At 35.0% G+C, this 25,421-nt stretch overlaps 1 protein-coding gene across 1 annotated transcript; it reads right to left on the reverse strand.

Moving 5' to 3' along the window:
• Positions 1-13,453: 13,453 nt before the first annotated feature.
• On the reverse strand, positions 13,454-16,477 carry LOC150086042 (carbohydrate sulfotransferase 1-like). Its single transcript, XM_090374780.1, has 2 exons — positions 16,411-16,477; positions 13,454-14,460 (listed from the first exon to the last, which is right to left on the reverse strand). Exons 1-2 carry the CDS (start codon positions 16,475-16,477, stop codon positions 13,454-13,456), a joined length of 1,074 nt encoding a protein of 357 aa, XP_090230906.1.
• Between the last annotated feature and the right edge of the window lie 8,944 nt (positions 16,478-25,421).

Here is a 25,421-nt window from a genome sequence, read left to right on the forward strand (position 1 = left end):
TGCACCATTCTTTTTTGAATATTAAGCATTTGGACGATTTATATAGAATATTAATGGACATATTTGTATAAATGATTGTAAATTGTATTTTGTGAAAAAAAATATTTTTTCCTTTAGTGTTTAGTTGAAATTTATATAAGTTTTTCATAGTACAGATATTGAAATTACAGATATTAAAACATATTTTAATTAATTTTTGAAAATTAAAACTCCCTTTACACCTGCTGATGAGTGAATGCAACTTTAAGAACTGCAAACTTCAACGAACACTGCAGTTAGACATCAGCTTGTCAGTAACAGGAATGCATGCTGCATAAAAAATGAAACATGCACATGAACAATTTGATTTCAAATGATGCAGCAGCGTCACAAAGCCAAAGAACATTACCGACTGGAGGAAAACGCATGACAGTAAAGGAAACTTGCTATCAATAACTGAACACGACAAATGTCAATCAGTGTGTATATATAATTAGGTTTAAGTTAATTATAAATTTTTCCTAATTGTATGACAATTAACAGACATTTCTGGAATTTTCTATGGAGAATTCAAAGAAAATATTTTCAAAAACAGCTACTGGGAGTTTCACCTGTGCAGATGGAATAGATGAAGCATAAATTGTTGAAATACTGTTGGGGTGGACTCAGACTCTCATGACTGATTTAGGGTTAAGTGCACTACGTGAGAATGTAAGGTTTACAATCTATTTGCATTACCAAAACTGTTTATGAATATGTTTGTCCATAGTCTTGCTGTCAAGTTTTGCATCTTCAAAGGTGTGTATCATATCTTTTAGAAAGTCTTAACAAGGAATCAAGTTTATGATATCAGCCAGAATTAAATTTAATTTTTAATTACAAAATTACCTACTTGAATGAGATGATTACTGTTTTTGGCAGAGTAATGATAAGGTAATAAGTGCTCCTATATGAAAAACTTTATTCTCACACAAGACTCTGATACACATCACTTTTCTACATAGTTATCACACGTTTAAGCATTTTTCCATTGTGACACCAAAGTATCTATCCCAGGATGGAAAACATTTGTGTCAAGCACCTTTACCAGTAAATGGCAGAGTGCTGCACATAACCATTGGTTGCAAATTGCTTGTCAACTAGGTACTGCTTCAGGAGTCTAAAGAGATTGCAATCAAGTGAGATTGGGACTGTGTGATAGATGGTCCAAACACTCCCCCAGTCATGGCACCATAACAATTTACAGGTGCAGTTGAAAGTGTATGGCTTAGATTATCAGGCAACAAGGTGTTGCCATGGTGCAGCAACCCAAGACTATTGGCAATGAATGGCTGTCTGTAACAGTAGTGCTCAAGAGGTCAAGAAAACAAAATAGTGTTTGGGACCACAAGGGTCCCAAAACACTATTGCCATGACCTCCTTTGCTGCTGGCATTGCATGAATTTTTTTACAGGGATAGATGATGGGTGTCCCCACATTGTGGTTGCTTTTTCTTTTCTAGTATCATGTGATGCACCTGTATTTTGTCATCTGTAAGAGTACACTGCAGGACCCACACTTGTTTATGTTAATAATGCTTAAATTCATGAGAGAGGAATCCATTCAAAGAGTTCTTTTATCAACGTTCAAGTTTCTTTGTCTCCCAGTGTGCACAGATTTTCATTTAATCATGAACAGTGCACTGCAAGCTACCCAATCAGATGTTAAACTCATCAACAGTTTTATTCAGTTTAATGTCTCTGTCTCATTTCTAATTGAGTCATCTGTAGTGGATATGCCCTGGTGTCCAAATCGTCACTCATTTTGAACCTTAAGTCCTGCTATAAAGTCTTTCAACAAACCTAAACTTGTTTCCATGACATAAGATTTGGTCTTTATGCATACATTGGCAATGAATTTCTTCTGCCTAATACCCCTTAAAATGACCTACACTTCTGACCATGTTTCTAGTAATTTTTCCTTTTTGCAATTGGTGTTTTGGCAATAAAACATGCTTGTGGGCTCATTATCTGGTCAAAACTGCCTACAACATGCTGTTACTTCAAGAAATAGTAAAACAATTGATAAAATTTATTTAAAATGGTACAGTTGGTTTATTTGAAATACTGCTTTTTGTGGAACAAAAATTAACCTTGTCTTGTCGATCAATTCGGCCCTGGAAAAATTGTGCAAGGCTCAAGGGGTAGAATTTTTTTCAGCCTGGTCTGTACTTGTTAACAGGAAAGACTGATTCTACAGAGATGGGATACACTTAAAAAGAAAGGGCGAAAGAATATTTGCTGATGCTATTGAGGCAGTGTTAGGTGGGTTGGAAAACTGCTAGCTTGGGTGAATATAAGGACTAACAGATTAACAGTAGCCACTAGCAGAGATGAAAGTGATTCCTGCGCTGCTTCTATTGGAATGAGCAGCAGCCTGGAAAACAAGATGCAGGGTATTTCAGAGACTGCTGGGAGTCATTGCAATACAAGTAAACACATGAGTTGTGTTAGGGTAGCTAAGAATAGGAACAGGTGCTTGCATGTACACCAATGCTAGGAGTTTAATAAATAAATTTGATGAATCTGAGGTATTGTTCAAAACATCAAAGGCAGATATTGTTGGGATATCAGAGACGTGGTGTCACACAGATATAAGGAATGCAGAACTGGAATTTGGAGAGTTATTTGTTTGGTTTTTTGAGCATTAGCAACTAAGGCCATATTGCTCCGGAGATATGCGGTGGTCATTCCCTGACCTTTCCGCATCCTCCGTATTTGGTGGATCACGGGCTCGAACCCCAGTCTAATCAAGAAGCGTGTGCTACGCACTGCTGCTCCTGGCTACGGAGGCACCATTGGGGGAGTACAATGTGTACAGGAAGGATAGACAGGATAGGAAGGGAGGGGAGGTTATGCTATTATTTAAGAAATACACAAAATCCAAGGAAGTGAAGCCAGCCGATCGCTCGACAGTGCAGTGTCGAGTCAGTTTGGTGTGACATAAGCATTGGGAGATCAAAATTGAGAGTAGGAGTGTGTTATAGGCCTAATGACTCTGATGAGTATAATAAGAAACTGTACAGGGAAATAGAGTGGGCCAGGAAATCAAAGTGTCTTATAAATGGGGGATTTTAATTTCACAGATATTGACTGGAATTTGTGGGTTGGTCACTCACACACTAACAAGGCTTTTGTGGATTTATTGGATGATTGTTTTCACATCAGCATGTTCGGGAGGCAACTAGAGGGAGTAATACTCTTGATCTGATTATTAGTAGTGATTCTTCAAGCATTAAGAATCTGCAGATAAAGGAACCACTAGGTGGCAGTGATCACAGTGTGCTGAAGTGGGATTTACTCAAAGAGGTAACTACCATCAGGGGTAAAGGGAAGGGTTTTTGCTTTTTTAAAGGCGACTACGGTGGTCTGAGACAGTATTTAAATTCTATACAGTGGGACCAACTGTTGCTGACCCCATATAAACGTGGGAAGAAGGCAAAGATAAAGAAGACGGTGGGACCAACTGATGATGTTACCAACAGCAAATTCAAAATGGGAAGCATTCAAAGAATTTATCTTGGAAGCTACTAGGCTTTACATACCAACTAAGAAATATTGTTCAAGGTTAAATGGATGTCAGATGAACTAATGAGACATATGGCAGAGAAGAAAAATGCATGGAATACATATAAATTAATGGGTGACATGGAAGCCTATGATAGATATAAGCTGGTCTGTAACCAAGTCACAAAGGAGATTAGGCAGGCAAAGGCAGATTATGAGAAATCTTTGGCAAAGGATTCAAAGAAAAACAGCAAAGAGTTCTTTAACTATGTAAACTCTAGAAGGAAAGGGATGAATCAGATTGGTCCACTGGATATTGATAGTTCAACTGTTGATGATCCTGCTCAGGTGGCTAACAAACTAAATGAGTATTTTGCATCTATATTCACACTTGAGGAGTTATTCAGGGAGAGGAATGCCAGAGGTGTATTCAACTCTGGCAGTGAGCTAGATGATTTTGTAATAACTGAAGAAAGTGGAGGAGAAATTGTTGAAGATAAACATAAAAAAAGCACCCAGGGTGGATGGGATCTATCCAGTTATATTAAAGGAGACAGCAAAGGAAGTAAGCAAACCCTTAGCCATAATTATTAGAGCTTCTTTGGACTCAGGGGAGGTACCCATGGACTGGAGATGTGCAAATGTGACCCCAATTCACAAAGGAGGATCAAAGGGCAACACAAGTAATTATAGACCTGTTAGTATAACTTCTGTTCCAGGAAAATTAATGGAGGCACTGGTTAAATAAGCACTGCATGATCATCTAGACAAGACTTCAGTTATAGCTCGGACACAGCATGGTTTTGTTAAGGGAAAGTCTTGCCTGACCAATTTGATTGGATACTATGATGTGGTCACAAAGGAACTGGATGCAGGGAATAACTTTGATATCATATATTTGGATCTTAGAAAGGCTTTTGATACTGTTGCACATGAAAGACTGCTGCACAAATTGGGGCAGTGTGGTGGCATTGGAGGCAAATTGCTGCTATGGATAAAGGGATGGTTGAGTGCGAGAAGACAGAGAGTGGTAATCAATGGACACTGCTCACAGTGACTAATGTTATTAGTGGAGTCCCTCAGGGTTCAGTGTTGGGTCCATTTTTGTTTTCTGTATTTAGTGTCCAAGCTTAATGTCCAAATTTGCAGACATACGAATGTTGCCAGGGTTGTTAAGGACACTATGACAGTACACTGCTACAACATGATCTAGAAAAGTTTAGCAGATTGGCTGAGAGGTGGCAAATGAAGTTTATCATTGACTAAAGTACTACATATGGGAAGCAGTAACCCTAGAGTAACGTATCAAGTCTGTGGTACTACACTGACAGTGGTAGAGAACGAAAAGAACCTGGGGGTAATTGTGCAGGCAGATATGAAGTTTTCTGAGCAGTGCAGACAGTCCTGCAAGAGTAGCTCATGGTGTCTTGTCAATGATAGACCGAAATTTTTCTAGCAGGGATAACGAGGTGATTATCCCCTTGTATAAGGCAATAGTCAGGCCACACCTTGAGTATGTATACAGATCTGAAGGCCTCATTTTAAGAAAAAAAAAATAAAAAGGATGCAGAGCTGTTGGAACGAGTACAGAGAAGGGCAGCAAGATTAGTGAATGGAACAAAAGGTTGCTCTTATGAAGAAAGGTTTAAGTTTTGCAAATTACAGTGACTAGGCACCTGCAAGGAGACCTGATTGAGGTGCATAAAGCCTTGAATGGTTTGAGCATGCTCAATGCTGGTGGGATTCTTCCTCTTGCTCAGAGTTGTTGTTATTGTTGTTGTTATTTGGTTTTTAGGAGCATTAGCAACTAAGGCCATATTGCTCCGGGATATGCGTGGTCATTCCCTGACCTTTCCGCATCCTCCGTATTTGGTGGGATTGCTCAGAGTAATCAACTGAGAGGGCATAAATTCAAATTGAAGAAAGACAGTTATAAGATAGATGTGCGGAAGTTTGCCTTTAGCCAACGGGTAGTTGGTTGGTGGAACAGACTTCTATCCCTTGTTGTGGAAGTTGATAGCCTAAATAAATTGAAGGCTGAGCTGGACAGGTATTTGGAACGAATGGAAGAGTGAAATGGGAGCTTTTTTTTTTTTTTTGGCTGATGCTGCATGAGCTTGCTTTCTTGCATCATATGCCTATGCTAATGCTAATCTTCCCAACAGAATGTGCAGAATCTGTGATGCACAATTGCATAATAAAATAGTTACAGAAAATAATTAAATGACAGTATTTTATAAGGGGATAAGTAATGAGGTATCTCATAACACTTTGTAACAATTATAAATAGTACAAGGGAAATAGAAGGGTTAACAAGTACTTATTACAACTAATGCAATTAAAGTTAATTGATTAGAGTATCATTCATCGAAGAGAAAAATATCATTTTATATGACTTTTGAACTTTGTCACCTTTCACAAGAGGGTCAATTGTTTGGCTATTCCTAAGTTATTTTTAAGCTTATAGTCTGTCAGCCTCTGTTCTGTTTTTCATTTTGTTTCATTTTGGAAAACGGCTGCTCACAATTATAATTACTACTGATTAGAGACATTAAGAGTGGGACTGTATCCACCTATTTAATTTTCAACATTAATAAAATGATGGGGAAAATCACATGGGTTGATATGGTCCACTCCTAAATCCAGAAAAATAAAAAAAACCAGTTAGATATTATATGAATCACAAAACTTAAAATCTTACTTTGAAATAAGAAATAAAGGCTTAGTGCCGATTTTTTTTCCCTCTGCATGGTAGCACAGACCGCAAACTGTCCACGAGTCATGGGTTATCTGCCCCTTTGTGTTTTTGTAGAAACCACCTAAAAATGGCATTATTAAAGCTTGCACCTTCTGCTAGCTTCATTGTTTTTCTAACTTGCATCACTCAGTTGCTGAAATAAAATCAGCAATAAAATATTATGGAAATAATATTTATTTAATTCATAATTCGTAGCCAGTTCACCTGGGGTTTCTTTTTATTATTATTTTTTCCCCTTCAGTTAGAGTTATATATGAGGGTTTATAGTTAAAATGTTTCTGCTGAACAACCCTTATATCCTTGTGACTTTAATAATTTATATAAGAGCCAGCAGCTTTTTTTATTATTATTATTATTATTATTATTATTATTAGAAAACATTGATTTAACTGAAAATGCATAGCCAAATATTCTATAATAGTTGATGATATAATATTATTTTCATAATATTTTATTGGAGAATCATTCAGAGATTACTAATCATGCTATACACCAGATCCAAATTTGGAGTACCTAACTGTTATCTACACTGAATACCAAATCCGAAGTTTTAGCAGATGTGTTTCTTTCCAAATGAAAATTTTTGAATATATCGTGGTACATTTCACAAGCAAAGATGCTAAGCTTATTTACCGGTGTTGTTTTTTTTTTTTAATGAAACTTCCAAACACAAAAGGTATTAGAACCTATAATACTTAGTACAAGTTGAAGGCTGAGAAGATGAAAGTATATGTTGAAGGCTGAGAAGACGAAAGACTATACTTGTTGACATTAGACTTGAATTTTTGTACATTGTAATTTTCCAGAAATACAGGTGAAGAGAAGTTGGAGAGATAAATGACAAAGAAGAGAAGTTGGAGAAATAAATGACGAAGAAGAGAAGTTGGCTCTGTGAGTTTGACTGGTTGTGGCATGTGCTAGGACTGGTTTGGAAGAGAAGAGAATTACACATACCAACTTTTGAATATGAGCTTGAGAGAGTTTATGGGGACACTGTCCCAGATATGGGAACAACATTCCATGGTAGGGTGGATTTGAAATTTGTACAGAGTGAGCAGCTGTATAGAAGAAAAGTAATGCTGAGAACAAAAAAGATTTTTAGAAGCTGAGGAAGCAATATTTGTGATATGCTTATGATATGATATGCTAATAGGTTAGAAGACAAGGTAATCTCTATTAGAGATAGGAGCAGCAGAACCCTTATTGTGAGATATGAAATAGAACTGAGTTTTAGAAGGATTGAAATTAACTATTATTATATTACTCTTTTTAATTATTATTTTTAAAAGAGTAAAATTAATATTTATTATTTTACTTTTTTCTTTTTGGCTGGTGCAGCAGAAGCCTTAGGCTTCGCTGTACCATGTGGCCATTACTAATACTAACTAAGTTATCTTTGCCCCTTTGGAGAATTACATGGGGACTGGCATTTATGGAACTGGTAGTAATATTTGAGAGGTTGATGCTATTTGTGCTGGAGAAGTTTTCTCAAACTGGAAGGTGAAATCCAATGTGCTGTCATCAGCAACACTATGGATAAGATTTCCAGTCAATGGGAGGTCATTAATATATAAAAGGAAAAGAGTTGGAGAAAGACCTGAAATTTGGTGAACACCAGCATTACTGAAGAAGTTAGAAGACAGAGCCATCTACCATTGCGCACATTAGGGAGAGTTAGCTATTAATGGATTTTTCGAATAATTTAGAAAGAGTAGAGGTAAGTGCAGTGGAACGATAATTGGATGGTAGGGATTTGTCGCATTTTAGGAACTGGCTGGATATGAGCAATTTCCAAGTAGAAGGAAAAACATCAGTGAAGCACAAGTTTTGAGAACAAGTGGAGAAATACCATTAGGATCATGAAGCTTTCTTGGCATCAAAATTCTTCTGATGTCATTTTGATGGAAGACTACAGGAAGCTTTGAGTGAAGTGTACTGAGAATAGTAGGTGGTAGTTTACCAAGATTGTCAATACTAGAGTTAAAATAAAAGCAGAATGATAGCAAGTCAGCTTTATCTTTATCTGGGGTAGCAATAGAACCATCAGGTTTTAACAGAAGTAGGACTAAAGATAGGCAAAAGTTGCGGCCAATAACTTTGGCAGCAGATCAGAATGCTTGACTACGATTTGGAAAGGAAGAGAATTTTTTACTTATAGCCTGTTCAAAATATAATTTGTACCGATTAATAACTGCTTTACAATTGTTGCAAGCTTTGGCATGGGTGGAAAATGAATCTGGAGATTTGGATGCAAGCCAATTGTAATATTCAATATTCTTTTACAGTCTTGGTATATTTATTGGAAAATGAAGTTTGGATAAAGGACGAGATTTTAAGGCGGAGTGTGGAATAAAGAATTTCATCCCTACAAGAATAATTTCACCGACACGATCTGAGAAAACAATGATATCAGAAGATTTAAAACAGTACTACTACCAAAGAAAAGAAATCTCGCAAGTCATCCCATTTTGCATTCTTGTAATGCCAAACAACACAAGACTGACAAAGGCCACAAGAGAAAGGTTCCATTGGAGAAGAGATCCAAGGTGATTTGAGTTGCCTAAGGACCACTCACCTCAACCATTTAATTGGAAGGGTTATTCATGAAAGAAAGGTTAAGACTGTTGGATGTGTGGTTAGGACTGTCCGGTATTCTCGTAGGTAAATGAACAATCTGTGTAAAGTCATTAGTAATTATAAAAGCCTAAGCATCTCAACCAGCTGGGTCTCTGTATAACTAGAAAACCGAAGCCAGCTGGGTCTGTGTAACTATAAAACTGAAGCCAGCTGGATGGAATCAGTTGTGAACATTAAAACCACCAAGAAAAATTACCTCACTGTTAGGAAAGTTGGACTGGAGAAATTTGAGCTTCAAAGAAAGGAAGTCTGAGCTCCACGTGATTATAATTCTGTCAGGAAAAGTAAGTGAGGCTTGGCACACTTTAAATGGAAATGGGTATCACTGAGGTTGGAACTGAGACCTCATATACATGTGAAATAAACAAGCAAGTAAAAAAGTAGAAATAAACAAGCAAGTAAAAAAGTAGAAATAAACAAGCAAGCAAGTATTCAGGAGGTTTAGATATTTTTTCAGATGTTTGTTTTATTTGATTAATTGTGATGTATTTCAGTAGTAAAGAAAAGATGAGGGAGCCATGTTGCATGAAGTAATGAAATTTTTGTTATGGCATACATACAGCAAGAATATACCCAGCTACTTGACATAATGTGGCTTCAACAATGCCCCCTGGAAGCACACACTCTACTTAGACTCGCTATCTGGCAGATTAGAGGCAACAAGATTATACACTAGCTGATCCAGATGCATCCTAGAAAGTTACCAATAGGTTCAGTTCAGTAGACCAGCTAATGGCCAGCCTGTCAACAGCATTTTAGAGCTATACCCTCAAAGTATAAGGAAGATTGAATCTTGCCATGCTGCCCATCATAACCTCAAAAGGCATTAATCATACTTCATGATGGAAGAGATGGGGGAGGTTGCCAGAGCTTTTCTCTGGAGACTAAACATGGGTTTCATCACTTCAAGCCTCCAATAAGTAAAGTGGTGGTATTGCACTGGTTGGTTAGAGTCATCTACCACCTAGTAATGTGTGGTAACACAGAGGGGTGATATCCTTGTGTTGTGTGGGCAGCACATCTCAACCTTTGCTTACACTGGTTCACACCTGGATAGTCACCTCCAGTATACTAGACCCAAGTTGGACATCAGCGCTATAGTGAATGTAGGGAAAAAATCCAAAAGCAAGCACTTGGTATACTTTATACATTATTTTTAGAATAAAAGCCAGAAATAGTTTAAAATGGTACTTTATAATTTCATTCTTTATTCTGGCATTATAATAGATAACAAAGAATAACATTTTTAATAATAGTCTTATTAATTTATCCCAACTACCTCGCTTCTGACACTTGGTAGTATAAAGTTAGTGAAGTCAAAAGTTCTACAGAAAATCTACCCAGGAACAGACATGTACTTCTTCAATTTTTAACTGAGGTACAGTTTTAACCGTACTTTTACAATTAAAATTTAATTAACAATGCAAATTGAAAGTAGATACCATATTTGAAAATACCAAAATTAATACTGGTGTAATTTTCAGATATTTGAACTTTTAAGGTTTTTTGATGCACAAAGCACACCTGCTGGAGTTTAAGGACCTGTGGAAAAAGTACAGTTAGTCCCTCTACTTGCAAAATATGTGAAAAAAAAATTTAGTACTGGATTAATATGCACCATCCTATCAACAGATGTGGGATGGTTGTAGTTAAGAACCAAACAAATTTATTTAAAGAAGCTGATTAGTATTTTGGCCTATCAAAAGTAGTTATTACAATCAAAAGTCATAATAACTTCAGTTTGTCATGAAAGACTTTTGTAAAGTAGAAAGCTGGTGGTAGAGCATTATGAGCTCCACTACCAACCAAAGAGGGCCATCTTGGTTTTGCTGTAATGCTGTATTCCAGTTCATGTGAAAGATGTTCAACTGATTTGAGGTTGGGACTCTGTACTCTACTGCAATGGTCTGGTGTTATTTTCTAAAAACGACTCATCCACAATCCTTGCTTTGTGAGGATCACTTCCATAAAACTGTCCAGAACATCAATGACACTTCTCCCAACTTCACAGTTGGGACAACATACTCAGTTAATAAGCATTGTCCAGGCATCCTCCATATTCACAGATCTCAGAGTGGGAAAGTATGTAGCATTACTTGTTGCTCTGATGAGACTGACTGATCCAGATTCAGTGTACTTTACACATTGCAATCAACAATATGCATTTTTTTTTTTTTTTTTTTTTAGGATTGTGGGCAGCCCTTTTCTTCCATAAAAATTTGTGACGTGCAGTTCTCCAAACTCAGATTTCCTAGAATCTGATAAACCAGCTGATTTGAGGTACATCAGCTCTTGCCAGTCACTATTTTATGCCCACCTGGCACATTTCATGTGTTCATTGTTGCCCCTGGGATTCCATTTCTTGGCAGTTTTCTACCTGGAAATGTTTAATTCCTGAGCAATAGCACAAACTCTTAGCTCTTTCTATATGCTCATTATTCAGCATACAAGTTTGAAGTGAATTTACCTTCATAGACCAAAATATTTGCATATGTTATAGCCACACAAGGATTTCCTACAATCAGAGGAACTTTTTATAGGATAGTGTACAAAAATGGGAAGCCATTAGTAAAATTCATCCCTGTGTGAAAGATGTACACTCACACAGGGATGGATTCCCTTTGGATTATTGCCTTTCAAGTTTTTGAACATTGATATTTACATTAACTACAATTATCCTTTATAAGTGTATGCAATTTAGATTAAAAAGAGATCATGTATCCACTTGTTTTTCATCAGTTAACTAAAGGAATAAAAGAAAATAAGTATTTAAACCTTTATGGAACCTTATTTTTGGAGTGTATATCCTTTCTTCATTTATCAGGATTGTTATTCTTATTATATTTGAAGGTACTGCATTCCTGATCAACTTGATGATGCCTATCAAACAATTATAACAACTTTTCATATGAAATAAGTAATTTATATCTAATGAGTTTAGACAGTTGTTTGGAGTTCATATTTTGGCAGTGTGTAACAACTCCCACTCAGGTTCTGCTGCATCAATTACATTATCTTTTAAAATGAGACACTTGTGATTAAGAATTTAGGACACAATACATGTTACAGCCATTATGCCATTCTTTTTTAAATGAAAAATAGCTCAAAATGTATGTCTTGAGCATCATTATTTGAAAAATTTCCTCCATGTTCTCCCTGTAGGTGCCCTTATATGGATATTTTTTATAGAGACAACTACAAGTGGGTAGCAGCAATTCCAGATTAACATAACTATGTGGTACCACACTGAAGGTAAAGAAAAAAAAAAGGGGGGATGTTAGTGTAATAAGACATGACAATCTCTGAGCAGATGGGATGCTAGGGCAGCTTTTGGGATTTTGTCAATGATATTAAGGAATTTTGCCAGCACGGATAAGGAGGTAATTATTCCACCACACAAGTGAGTATTGCATACAAGTCTGGAAGCCTCATTTTAGGCTGTAGATCTGTTGGAATGGGTGTAAAGGAGAGCAAGGAACAAAAGGGTACTATTACCAAGAAAGACTTCATTTCTGAAAATTGCAGCATATGGAAATGAAGCACTTGTGACAAGATCTGATTGAAGTGATAAAGGTTCTAAATGGATTCAGTAAGCTAAATGTCAATGGCTCTAGCTCAGACAACACACATAAGAGAATACAAATTTAAACTGAGGACAGATGGATGGTCACAGGATAGATGTGTAGAAATTTGCTTTTATCCAGAGAGTAGTTGATTGTTGGAACAAACTTTTATCTGGTGTTGTGGAAGTGGGTAGCTGAAATAAATTTAAGGAAGAATTAGACAAATTATTAGAGCATATGGACAGGTGATGTGAGAGGGTGGTTTTTTTTTTTCTTTGCTTTATAAGCTTGCTTCCTTAACAGTATAGTTGGGTCACCCTGTGAACACAATCACATAAAGACATATATATGATAAAGATCACAATTCAGTTGAGGAAAACTCATTTTAACATGAGTTCTCAACTGAAATAGAACAGTAAAATGTAGAAAAATATCAATTATTCCTTGCTTTTTTTTTTTTTTTTTTTTGTCATTTTTAACAATTTCTGTGGTTTGCTAAAATCTGCATGCACACACCTTATAAAGAACTATAACCTTCAATTTTTGTCTGATAATTTGTCTTGGCACTGTCTCAGTGATTAGGTGTTCAGATTCAGAAAAGGTTAGAAACAAAACAAAAAACTTGCACTTACAGTTGTTTATTGCTATTATTAAAATAATAAACCTGAAAAGAAAAATATAAAGATATGCATAAAATTAACTTTCAGTAGCTGTGCTTAGATTTTAAAAGCATTGCTATTACAAGTATGTGGATAAACCTGCAAACTGGACAATTTTAGATACCTCTATCCAAGAACAGGTTAGAAATGTATTGCACAAAGTGAAAGTGTTCTATCAGCCTATAGAGACAATTTAGCAGAATCCTACAAGGATTAACATGCTTATAAATTTCTTGTAACCCCACTGATCATAAAAACATGATCCTGGTATAATGCTGCCTACTTAATTATCTACATTATGTACATACAGGATTACTTTTCTGTACAGTATCCAAGGGTCTTCTGAGTTTTGTTTAGAATTTCATTTGGTGAAAGCTGTGATCTGCGTCTTACAATGGTATATCCAAGCTTACGCAGGACACTTCGGCAATTTTCTTGTATCCGAAGAACCTCTTTAAAATCTAAACGATGATACCAGCCTATAGCTGCTCTGGTTGAATTCCGTACTGTCTTATAGGCAGAAGTTTGATAGTAACCAAAACGTGAAGATTTAGATGTGATCCCACGAGTGTGGGTATCTAGGAAATGCAACACTTCTTTGGGAATCAAATTGATACCGAGAAATTTAAAAATTTGCCTTGTTGTCTGTGGAGGTGACAAAGCAAGATCCTCATATCGTAAAAGCATATATTGGTTTGGATACTTTCTTTGAAGCGTACAAACATATCTGAGATCATATTCAACAACTCCACAAAATGAATGTGATGAAGAACAAGCTTTTGATTTATCACACCACCTTGCAATATCTGCTTGCATGCGTGAATTCATTGTACCACGAGGATCTCGAATGAGATGGATAACTTTCAGATTAAGATCTTTACTCTCTTCTAAAAGTTGAAGTGCTTGTTGAAGTGGTAACCTTATGGTCTTGATGATACGCATAGTTGTAGACCTGCATTGTGAACCCATGAAACATGCATTATAACAAAGAGCTCTACTTCGATCTTGGGAAGTACAAGTCTTCCAGTAGTGTGTGCTACGCTGGAGAGTAAATAGGTTGTTATAGGCCCATTCCGGAAATGAATCCCAGTCCCTGTAGTCACAACTGAAGAGATCATGTGTTAACTTTGTGGCAAGAGACATTTGTGATGCATTTATCCTACCGCCAATATAATGTAGAGGCTCAAAGTGGTAAAAAGCATCTGAATAGCTCTGAAGTAAGTCACCAAGGAAAGAAGAACCACTACGAGCATAAGAAAGAATGAGGACATGGATCTCGGAATGGTTGGAAGCTGTTCCAGTGGTAGTTGTTGAACAATCTGAAAATCAGAAAAAAAAAGAAAAAAAAAAATGCTGTTTTATAAATGCATTTTTTACATTAACTGACATTATCTTGAATTATTAAACCTTTATTCAGGAAAAAATCAATGGTGTTATTCTGAACAAAGGTTTTAATGATAATTTAAGTATTTTACCCCCAGTTGAAAATACTTTGTATATGTTATTTTGAAAACTTTTAAAACATCTAAGTGTATAATAATCTACTTTAATGGTATTTCACAATATATGATAGTAAAATTAAAATGAATTATATTTTAATAAAGCAAACTGTCACACATGCAAACCTTGAAACATAGTTCAGGCTTAAAATATTTCAACATACAAAGTGGAACTTTTCATGAAGTGCAAATTGCTTCAGAAAACATTAAACTCAAATGCACTAACCCTGAATGCTGCAAAAATACTGGCAGAAAGGTGTGTGAAGAATATACATTGGATCAATGGAAAAAGTTTTGTAATCATGTAATAAAAATTCAAAATTAGTATTGAGAAAGTGAAAGAAGAATAGAAATAAAGAACTTTCCAGAATAATAATAAGTACAAGATGCTCTAATAAGCACCCTGATAATTGAACAAACAAACAAAAAATTTAAAAAAAATTTTAAATATGCTTTATTGATTTTCATACTAACATGCTTGATTTTCCTGTTGCACCATATGACACATGTTAATTATAATTTGCAATAAATAATGTCTCTACTCTTATTTTTCCCTTTCAATCTAATATCTAAAAGGATTTTTTTTTTGCCCTTTTATACTAAAGTAAAACAGATTTTTAATACAGGGTGTTTCAAAAATGATGGTCAATAATTTAAAGGTGAAAAGTACAAACTAAAATAAGCAAAAAAGTCCCAGTGAACATCAGGCTGCAAATGAACCGTTTTCGAGATAATGCACATTTTCTGTTAAGATCCGCCACTGAAAGCTGTGAATCCTTTGCAGTTCTATTAAACATAAGATGATACATTTTTAATTTTTGGTTTCAACACCAAAGGATTTTACAGATGTTACAAAAGGTGTTCAAAATACTGTCCTTGCATCCGTATGCAGCTTTATAGTCTTTTCTGCATTAAGTTGCAAATCCTCTCAAGCATTCCTGGGTCATTTCTGATTTGCTGAAAGGCTCCTTCAACCCGATACTGCAATTCCTCAACTGTGTTAATGTCAGAAGTGTACACTAAGCTTTTTACATGACACCAGATACAAAAATCCATAGGATTTAAGTCTAGTGATCTGGGCAGCCACATTACAGGCCCACCTCTACCTCTCCACCGTTGACCATACCTTCTAGTTAGATACTAAGTCACAACTCGAGCAAAATGTGCTGGTGCACCATCATGCATAAACCACATGTTCTGGTGTTGCTGAAGTGGAACATTATCATCATCAAGGAGGTCTGGAAGAACATTCTGCAGGAACTGAAGGTTCATCTCTCCTGTTTGGCAGAAAGTGTGGTCCAATTAGATGGTCTCCTAGTAGTCCTGCCCAGACATTCAACGAGAAACGTTGCTGATGTCGTGACTCGTGAATTGCATTAGGATTTTCGTCAGACCAAACGTGACAGTTATGAAAATTAAAAATACCATCATGAGTAAACCCAGCTTCGTCAGTGAACAAAGTGTTGTTTAAGAACTGGGGGTTGGTTCAGGACACACTGTTGTTGCATCTACTGGCAGAAGTTCACTCTGGGAGGGTAGTCTGTATTGCTGAGACCTTGTACATGCTGGATATGGTAGGGGTACAGTAAATTCTTGGATTTTGTTCTATTCTTTCTAACACCCTTTCCTCAACATCAGGTGTTATGCTTCTGGGCCTACCTGCTCGTACTCCATGTGCAAAGTGCCCATGTTCTCTAAGGCATTGATGTACCCTGATGAATGTGCACCTGTTGGGCTGCCTTTGGCGGAGAAATGCTTCTTGGTACAAACGTGCAGCCTCGAGTTCACTGCCGTTGGCATTACATACATGAAGTGCATGTCTATATACTCTTTCCATGTTGACAATCCTTTGTCAAGTACTAGTATGCCTGCTACGTCTCAGAGCATTTAGAGAGGGGAAAAGGGAGAGAATGAGCATAACCTAACCTAAACAAACAAGTCAGTGGTGGATCCTAACTCTGTACAGTTCACCTTGTCAGTGGTGGATCCCAACTAGAAATGTGCAATATCTCGAAAATGATTCACTTAAGGACCCATGTTTACTAGGCTTTTTTGCATATTGTAGTCTGTACAGTTCACCTTTAAATTATTGACCATCACTTTTGAAACACCCCGTATAATGGTTTCCCTCACAGATTGGTCTTATCCAGCATCTTACCTTGTTGATGGATGAGAATTTATTGTAACTTCTTCACTGGTGTGGAACACCTTCAAATCTCAGTGGCAAAACTCTTGGAAACGTTGCATCCCACAGTTGAGGCTGCACCTATATTGAAGCAACATTATTGTATTGTTAGGTGTTCGTTTGATTTTTTTTTTTTTTTTGAGCTTGTCCAGTGTCTCAAGGAACAGGACTGAATTAATTGTCATCTCTTTTCCAAAAATTTTTGTAGGGCAGAGGGGTAACACCCATAGAATCCCAAAAAAAGCAGCTAACATCTCTTTGCCAGCTGATGCCCTAGTCTGCTTTTTTTTTTTGGACATGGAGATGTTCTATAGTGAAATTTCATTGGACTGTCTCTTGTTTTTTCAATCATAGTGATGAATCCAGAATTTATCTCCAGTCACAATAAACTTTAAAAATGCATCATTTTTAGCAATCAGAAACTCAACAACTGCATATTCAAAGATGCTTCTATTTAAAACAGTGCAAATTGCAATGAACAAGTCCTTGGAAATGCTACTACCCTCATAAAATGTTTTTAATAAATGAAGGCAGTAACACCCACCCAAACTATTAGCTAAATGGAAAACCTAGTTGGAACTTGCTGCATCGTCTAAAGTGCTAAGAGCATTACTTCTAACTTTTCAACTTACCCTTGTATTGTAATCATGGTGTTACTTAATTGTTATCATAACATTTTGATACATTCATTCAATCTTTGAGATTTCAAGAGAACTTGAAATCTCAATAAAAGTCTCTACCTGGCTGCCTCCACGTGGCTTGGGATGGGAATCAGGAGACCAAGTGTTCCTTGCCCCCTGGCTGCGAAATTCCAGGTGCCGGCACTCAACATAACAAAACACACAAGTACATTACATAACACAGTTGCCGGCCTTGGCCTAGTGCCTTCAGAACTACAGCAGCGTATAGGGGAAACCCTGGAGGCCGCAACAAATAAATAACATTTTGATAGCAGCTCAACACACATTTTTTATAGCTTCTCTAAAGAAAACTTGTGGTGTGTAACAAATTCTGACAAACTAAAAAAAGAAAAAAGGTTTCTAGTCTTTTCTACTTCCAGTTCTGATTAGCATTATATTAAATAAGGATAGTCACAAAAACTATTAATAAACAAGAGAGCTAATTACAATTTAGAAAGATAACTACTGCTTATTTCTTATTTATATATGCTATGCATTTATGATAACATATATAGGGTGTCCCATAAGTTTGCTTCTGTAGCAGTCTGTTATTTGACAAAATGCTGAAAGAGAAAGAGGGAAAAAATTGTTGCAAAGAATGGAGTTTTCGATCTGAAGTTTTGAAATTTTTTACCTAGGAAAAGCTATTACTGTGCTACTCTCTCATAGCATATCAGTAGTGTGGCCAATGGTAGCAATCTGTTACAAGTCAGCTAAACCAGTGTGGAACATAACAGATGTTTGTAGAGACAAATTTTCATATTTGTGAAATATGTTCCACATTGAACATCATAGATGTGTACCACACTGAAACTATTTCTGTACAAGTCTGATACAACACAACAGTTTCATTCACTATTAGTCTTTATTGTAGTACATTTCCAGAGAGTCATTTTGACTCTCTGGAAATGACAATCTTTTGCACTTTTTGTCAAAATGACAAATGTCAAAATGACAATCTCTTGCACTTTTTGCAATTGATATGCTAAGAAGGTAGTACCATAACAGCTCATCCTACATGAGAAATTCAAACTGAAAATTCATGATTTGCAACAATCTTTGCTCTTTCGTTTTTCAGTATTTTGTCAAATAAACAACTTCTATTGAAGTGGACTTACAGAACACCCTGCATATTTTGGCAAATAAAATTTACAGCAGAAAGAGAGAAATAAGGAGACAGTGGATTAGAAGTGAAAAGAAATGTTAATACCAAAGAAAATAGTCTGACAAGAGTCAGGTCAAAACAAATAATTTTGACTTACCTATTTCAATCTTGTATATGTCATGTCATCAAATACCAAAGACAAGACTGAAGTCGCTATGATGTAGTATGGCTTTCTGAATATCAGGCAAAGAAAACAATTAAAAATCTGAGAGAATTAGAATACAAAAAAAAAAGTAAGTCTCAGGTAGAACAAAGGGAAGAAGAAGAAGAAGAAACAGAAAAATTAAAATGCTGAAAAAAGTAACAAAATAACAATTTCAAATGGCAACTTGAATCTAAACACTTCAAAAAGGGCAATGGCTATTATCCACAAAGTATTATTTCTAGCTGACAGGAAATTCTTAATTCCATTGAAAGTATTGTAATTTGTCGTGCCAGTGGCATAGTAAGACCACAGCAAATCCAAACTCAATATTTTTAAAACTCAATATCTCAATCTCCCACTCAAACTTTGCTTTCTCTCATATGCATAATATATGATGAATTGGAAACAAAGACCTTGCTGAGCCAGGCAATATTTGAGCTCCTGTTCTAGTCAGGGTTAATTTGTTATTTTTTATTAGATAATACAGTAGGCTCTAATCCTTATAATCTCCAGAGAACAATAGTCATGAGCATCAAGCCAAAATGTTAACCCATACTGGTTCTGTGAGTGACATACTTGCCTAAGAAATAAACATTGCAGGTTCAAATACTTCCTCTGGTATGGATGCTGTGATTGTCCGATATTTTTTTTAATGTGAGGTATAAACAGTGCAATGTGATTTCAGCAATTGAATCACCTTAAAAACTAAATACATATGGCTGTACTCGTCTTGCAAAATGAATGATTTTATATGTTGCAAATACATCTAAAAGACATGTTTGTTTTTTTTGCCCTTTTATAATAAACTAAAGCAGATTTTTAATATAATGGTTTTCTATACAGTCTGGGAAATATGTAAAACATATTTTATTAGAAATTAGCATTTGGAAATTATTACTAGAATATATAATGCATAAATCCAGCACGTATGGTGCTTTGTTTTTTTAAATCTGGCTAACCTATTTCCTCTCAGCCCTTGTACAACCGACTACCCTAGGAGAAATATTCAAAAAGTCTCCGATTTTTTTATAATTGAAGATTTTTGAGGTTTTATTGTGTATAGGTAGAAAATTACAAATGGAAAAGAACCAAACATTTAAACAAACCAAAAATATATACAATTAAAAAATTTTGAGTGCTGTTTTTATAAGAAATAACTTTAGCACTCAAATGGTATGAGAATAAATGTTTCTAATGTTTGAAAGCTCCAGGAAAATACTTTTCAACAGGTTATTCTTATATTATAAAAATTAAAAGGCAGTTAAATAATGGAAGGAGACAATATGGACAATTATAAAAAGTATCTATAAAGTTAACCTATTTGTATATGTCTACAACAAAACCACTAATTGATGGATGGCATATATATTTGATGTCATGCTACTAAAAATAATACAGACAAGAATTGAGAAAACTTTAGTTGAATAACTTGGAAGTCACTACTGTGGCAATGAGTGCATGCTGCTGATACTGAGGTCAGGATAATCATAGCACGTAAAACATCACATAGTTGTTTACAATATTGTGTGTAATGCTTGCTTTCAGGTCTACAGAATGTCATCACCTTGGTTATACTCTGTGTGTAGGACAAAAATTCCAAAGCAAAAAGTCATAGGTTCAAATCAGATGGCTGCAATGTGAGGAGATTAACTAATAATCCACTTATGGGTGAAAGATGCCTCAAGCAGTTGTGCAACAGTCAGAAAATGTGAAGGGGTATCATCTTGCAAAACAAAAATGGTCATCAAAGCATCCACACTATTAGGGAGGTAAGAGATTCAGGGCTTCCTGGGAAGATCACTTCAAAAAATAAAGGACAATGATGAAATATGCTATAAATTTGCACTACACAGTGACTTTAGACGAGGGCAGTAGGCATTATTTTGCCCAAATCCTAAAAGGTATCAATATGACATCTGTCCATAAAACATTCCACCGCTATATGTTGTACTACATAAAATTCCATTCATATATTAGAAAAATGGAGTACAAATGTCATTAAAATTGCCAGAACTTGCTGAGCATGGATAATGGCTTTTCACAACCTTTTGAACAATGCCACAGGACAGACAAAAAAAAAAAAAAAAAAAACAAACATGACTATGCTGCTTATATTCAGCTGTAATAACGCACTTACAATCACAATCACTGGTATGCAATCAAACATATGTACTCCTGTGGTGACTTTTGGAATTATTAATACATATTGTATATTTATTTATTTTATTTTTAGTTTAATTTTCACCTGCATTATCTCCGTGTCATGCGTAACAAGCACATGAACAATTTTTCACCAATTTGTTTTATGTCTATTATACACTGTATTGCATTTTCTATATCTAATACAATATGAAAGTATTTTTTTTTTCAATCATTTTGGTATTAAAACCTGTTGTTGGTCATGTGGGTCATTTTGATTACACTGTTCCCTCCCCCCACTATATGTCACTGATGAAAACATTTCATTCACTCAGGAGTACCTTACAGTGCTTTCAAAAGCTTTTTCTGCTAGTTTTGCTATTAAAATTTAAGAAATCTTCACTGAATAGAATCAAAATGACAGTATCTTGTATATGATGTCACACCATACCAGAAATCTTACAAATTGTAAATCCGAATTTATTAAATTTATATAAGAGGGATTGAAAATAATTTGTCTATACTAATATTATGTGTAATTTATGATTTTTTAACATAACGGCAACAGTTTGTGGGTGTGTGAAATGCATACTGAGTTATACTTTTATTTTTCAAGCCTTACTTCAGTATATCTTAAGTAAAAAATAAAAAAAAAAAAAAAAATTGCTTGTTAGTGTCCAATAATCTTAAAATAGCTATTATCTAACTGAAAATGCTAAAATTACTACAAAAAACAATTGCCATTAAATACTTCAGTAGTGTTATTAAGCAATATATCATATTGACAATTAACAATTTAGTAATAATTAAGCAATAATAATTATAAATGTTCTTTAAGATTTCACAGAAAATGTACAGCTCATAAGTTAAGTGATAACTAACAGCACAAGGTGTATATAACTAAAGTGACCATACGCCCTTTATTACAAAGGACAATCCTTTATTTCAGGAAGCTATCCTTTAGATTTATTTATTTTTCAGAAACCTACTTTTGTCCTTTATTTTTGTTTAATCATTTAACTTTTATTGTACGAATGGAACCACTTAATACACGGTCTGATTGCATGAAATCCTTTTCTAATACTTGCTTCTTATAACGTCATGGCTCACTTAAAATGCGTTGGTGTTTCAGAGAAAATGTACAGCTCAGGGAAGACCCAATGTAGCAAGTATGCTTCACACAGAAACGTTCAGCTAATTTTAGTATCGAAAATAGTATCAAAGCAGCAATTACACAGCATTTACAGACAACAAAACACAAAGAAGCCAATATTAGGACTTCATCAAGTAAACTGATAACCTCATTCTTCAGAAACAAAACTTTTGATGACAAAGTGAAACACATGGCCCAGAAGCAACTTGGTGTTATCACTCAGTGCAACATTCTTATTCATTTCATTCAAACGACAGCACTTCAAAATTAATGAGAAAGTGTTTTTATGAAAAGTATTCTTGTGGTAGGACAAAAATGGAAGTTATTGTTTGAAATGTTTTCGGTCCATACTCAGTTACTTACATACTCAGTTACAAAGCTGATTTATCTAAAGTAAATTATATTATCATTTATTCAGACTGTTCTAATCATGGTAATATAAAGTTGTGCTCGATTCTTGTAAGGTATTTTTTACCAAACCAAAGTATTAAAGTTAAGGTTTTGTGTGTAAAACCAGGCGAAAATTCTGACATAATAACAGCTTGCATCAACGAATCGCTGGACAGATATGAAACTACTGAAAAATTAATTACTTTATGTGCAGACAATACTAATTGTAATTTTGGTGGTGCCCAAAGAAAAGGCGAAAACAACTTTTTCCATAAAATTCAAAAAATCTTCAGCAATAAGCTGATTGGTGTCAATTGTGCCAGCCACATATGCAACAACTGCATTAATATTGGTGTAGAATGCCTCCCAGTTGATATTGAAGTTGTATTAGTGAAAATTTGTTCATACTTTTAAATCTACACAAGTAGAATTAAAAATTTTAAGGAAATATGTGCTGATATACACGTTCAGTATAAAAAATTATTAGGCAGAAGCAGTCCCAGGTTTATCAGCACCCTGTGCAAGATTTTTTGGTGCACCTTCTTCGACTTGAAATTTACAGCAAATCAGTGAATTTTCAGGGCATTTTGCACCCTCTAAATTTTGGCATCCTGTTCGGGGGAACCGCTCGATCATGCCTTAAGCCAGCCCTGCTACTGGGTTAAGGCAAAACTAGATGGTTGACTATTCTACCAGCTTTAGAAATGATTTTGAAACTTTTTACAGACAACAAAACACAAAGAAGCTGATGTTAGGGCTTCATCAAGTAAACTGATAACCTCATCCTTCAGAAATGAAACTTTTGATGACAAAATGAAAGCCGCTAAAATTGTATTTTTGGAACAAGAAAGATGTCACACAGTTCTCAAAAACTTTTTTAACGATCTCTTAGCTGAATCATGGTTATTTTTTTGTTCACAGTCAAGCTTCAACTTTTCATAAACATATTTTAAAAATTGAATCTCATTTTAAAAATTGAATCTCAAGATATTTCTGTGTGAACCTTTTGTCAATTTAAATGAATTGAAATTAAAGTTGAGTGAATGAAAACATCAAGAATTTTTACCAAAGATTATTAAGAAAATCATTTTAGAATCAGAAGAAAAACAAAACAACATTGATGTAAAATTATTTAAGGGATCAGTTCAATCATTTTACTAAACCTGCATTGATTATTTGAATCAATGAGATAGCACCTTCCTAGAAATGGAAGTACTGTATTTGAATGGATCCTTTTGTGAGAAATTCCATAGTGGACGAAGGTTGAAGAGAGCGTTTCTTTTATTTCAAATAAAAGAAAATTGAATATTGACAATGGCAAGTTATTCAATGAAGTTTGTTGTGTTAAAAATTATGTTACTAAGGAAAAACTCGAAGAGTTGGCGACAAAATGAGGAAATAACCTGCCATCATAAATGGGTTGAAATATTTAGATATTTTATTGATAAACATATCTTTTAAAAATATTTTAAAAATCGTAAAATTTTACCTATGTCTCGTCGGATCAAATGCTCTTACTGGGAGAATATTTTCAGTAATAAAAATATGTGGACCAGCATTTCAACTAAAAGTTGAAACAGTGGAAGCATGCATTTATATAAATGCAATTTTGATATGAGTTGTATGCAATTTTATGACTTTTTAAAAGATGAGCATGATATTTTTAAAAAAAAGTACATTCATGCGAAAAATATGAAAATTGAGTTGTTTTAAATAAATTTACATATATTGTTTAACGTTAGATATTTTTATTCGAATATGCGTTTTGTAAAATATTTTTGTAAAGTTTTTTTTAAGTCTTGCTCTTGAACTTTCCTTTGCAAAACAAAGTAATAAGAATAAACTATATACGGTAATACCTTGCTTAGCACGGCTTCAAACAGCACGGGCTTCACTATAACATGGTTTTCAATTAAGTTTAAGTCAAAAATTTACTGTACATATTAAAATTCATTCAATAGCTTAGACATGTACTCTACATATATGCTGCATTGTTGTAGTCTAGGTGCACATACATATATGCTGCAGTGCAAACTCTGTTGTCTCACATGCACATGTGCCAAAAGCTCCCCTCGGGCAGTCAGCAACAACATGCAACAGTGTTCAGTATTATGAATTCCATCCTGACAAGACGATGTGATAGCTTTTCAAACTTTTCATTTCCCAAGTTATTTTTTACCCCTTTAAATACAGGTAAACCCTGATAATGCTGAATCAATTTATCCTGTCTAGAATAATAAAGGACAAGGTATGAGTCATATGCAACAATCAAATCTGGTTGAGAGCTTACAGGTGACCCCCGCTTAACACTGATAATTTGTTCCGGAAAAACAGAGTGCTAAGTGAGCACCGCATTCTCATAAGGTAACATATGTATTTGTGAGTTGCGGTCGGTGCCATAGGATATTTCCTAATCAATAATAAACGGTAGTGAAAAAATGCACAAATGTCGGTCAAATTATTTAATATTCAAATATTTGTACATATAAAATATTCTGCATTACATAGGTATATAATTATGTGGTAACTACTTACGTATCAAAATTAAACTTAAAATTCCAATTAAAATCATGAATTTAATTGATCTAAATTGATTTAATTTAATTGATGAATGTAATCATGAAAAATGTGTCGATTTTGGGTTCAACTTTGGCCCTCTTCCAAATAAACTAAAAGGGGTATTAATTTTAAATCCCCCGCACCGTTACCACCCAACAATAAAGTCAACCGATCCTTCCCCGCTTTGAAATCTGGCATGTTTTTTTTGTTTTTTTTTCAATATGAAACTTCTTTTAGGCATTCATTTCCACAAAAGTCCTCCTTCATCTACATTAAAAATGTGTTGAGAAGTATAACACATAATACCCCTCTTCAATAATTTTAACAAGTTCTTTTTTGAAAGTTTCGGCTCCTTCATCTGCACT

Source organism: Mastigoproctus giganteus, chromosome 5 (genome assembly GCF_048544385.1).
Source record: "Mastigoproctus giganteus isolate SK-2022 chromosome 5, ASM4854438v1, whole genome shotgun sequence".
Lineage (NCBI taxonomy): Eukaryota > Metazoa > Arthropoda > Arachnida > Uropygi > Thelyphonidae > Mastigoproctus > Mastigoproctus giganteus.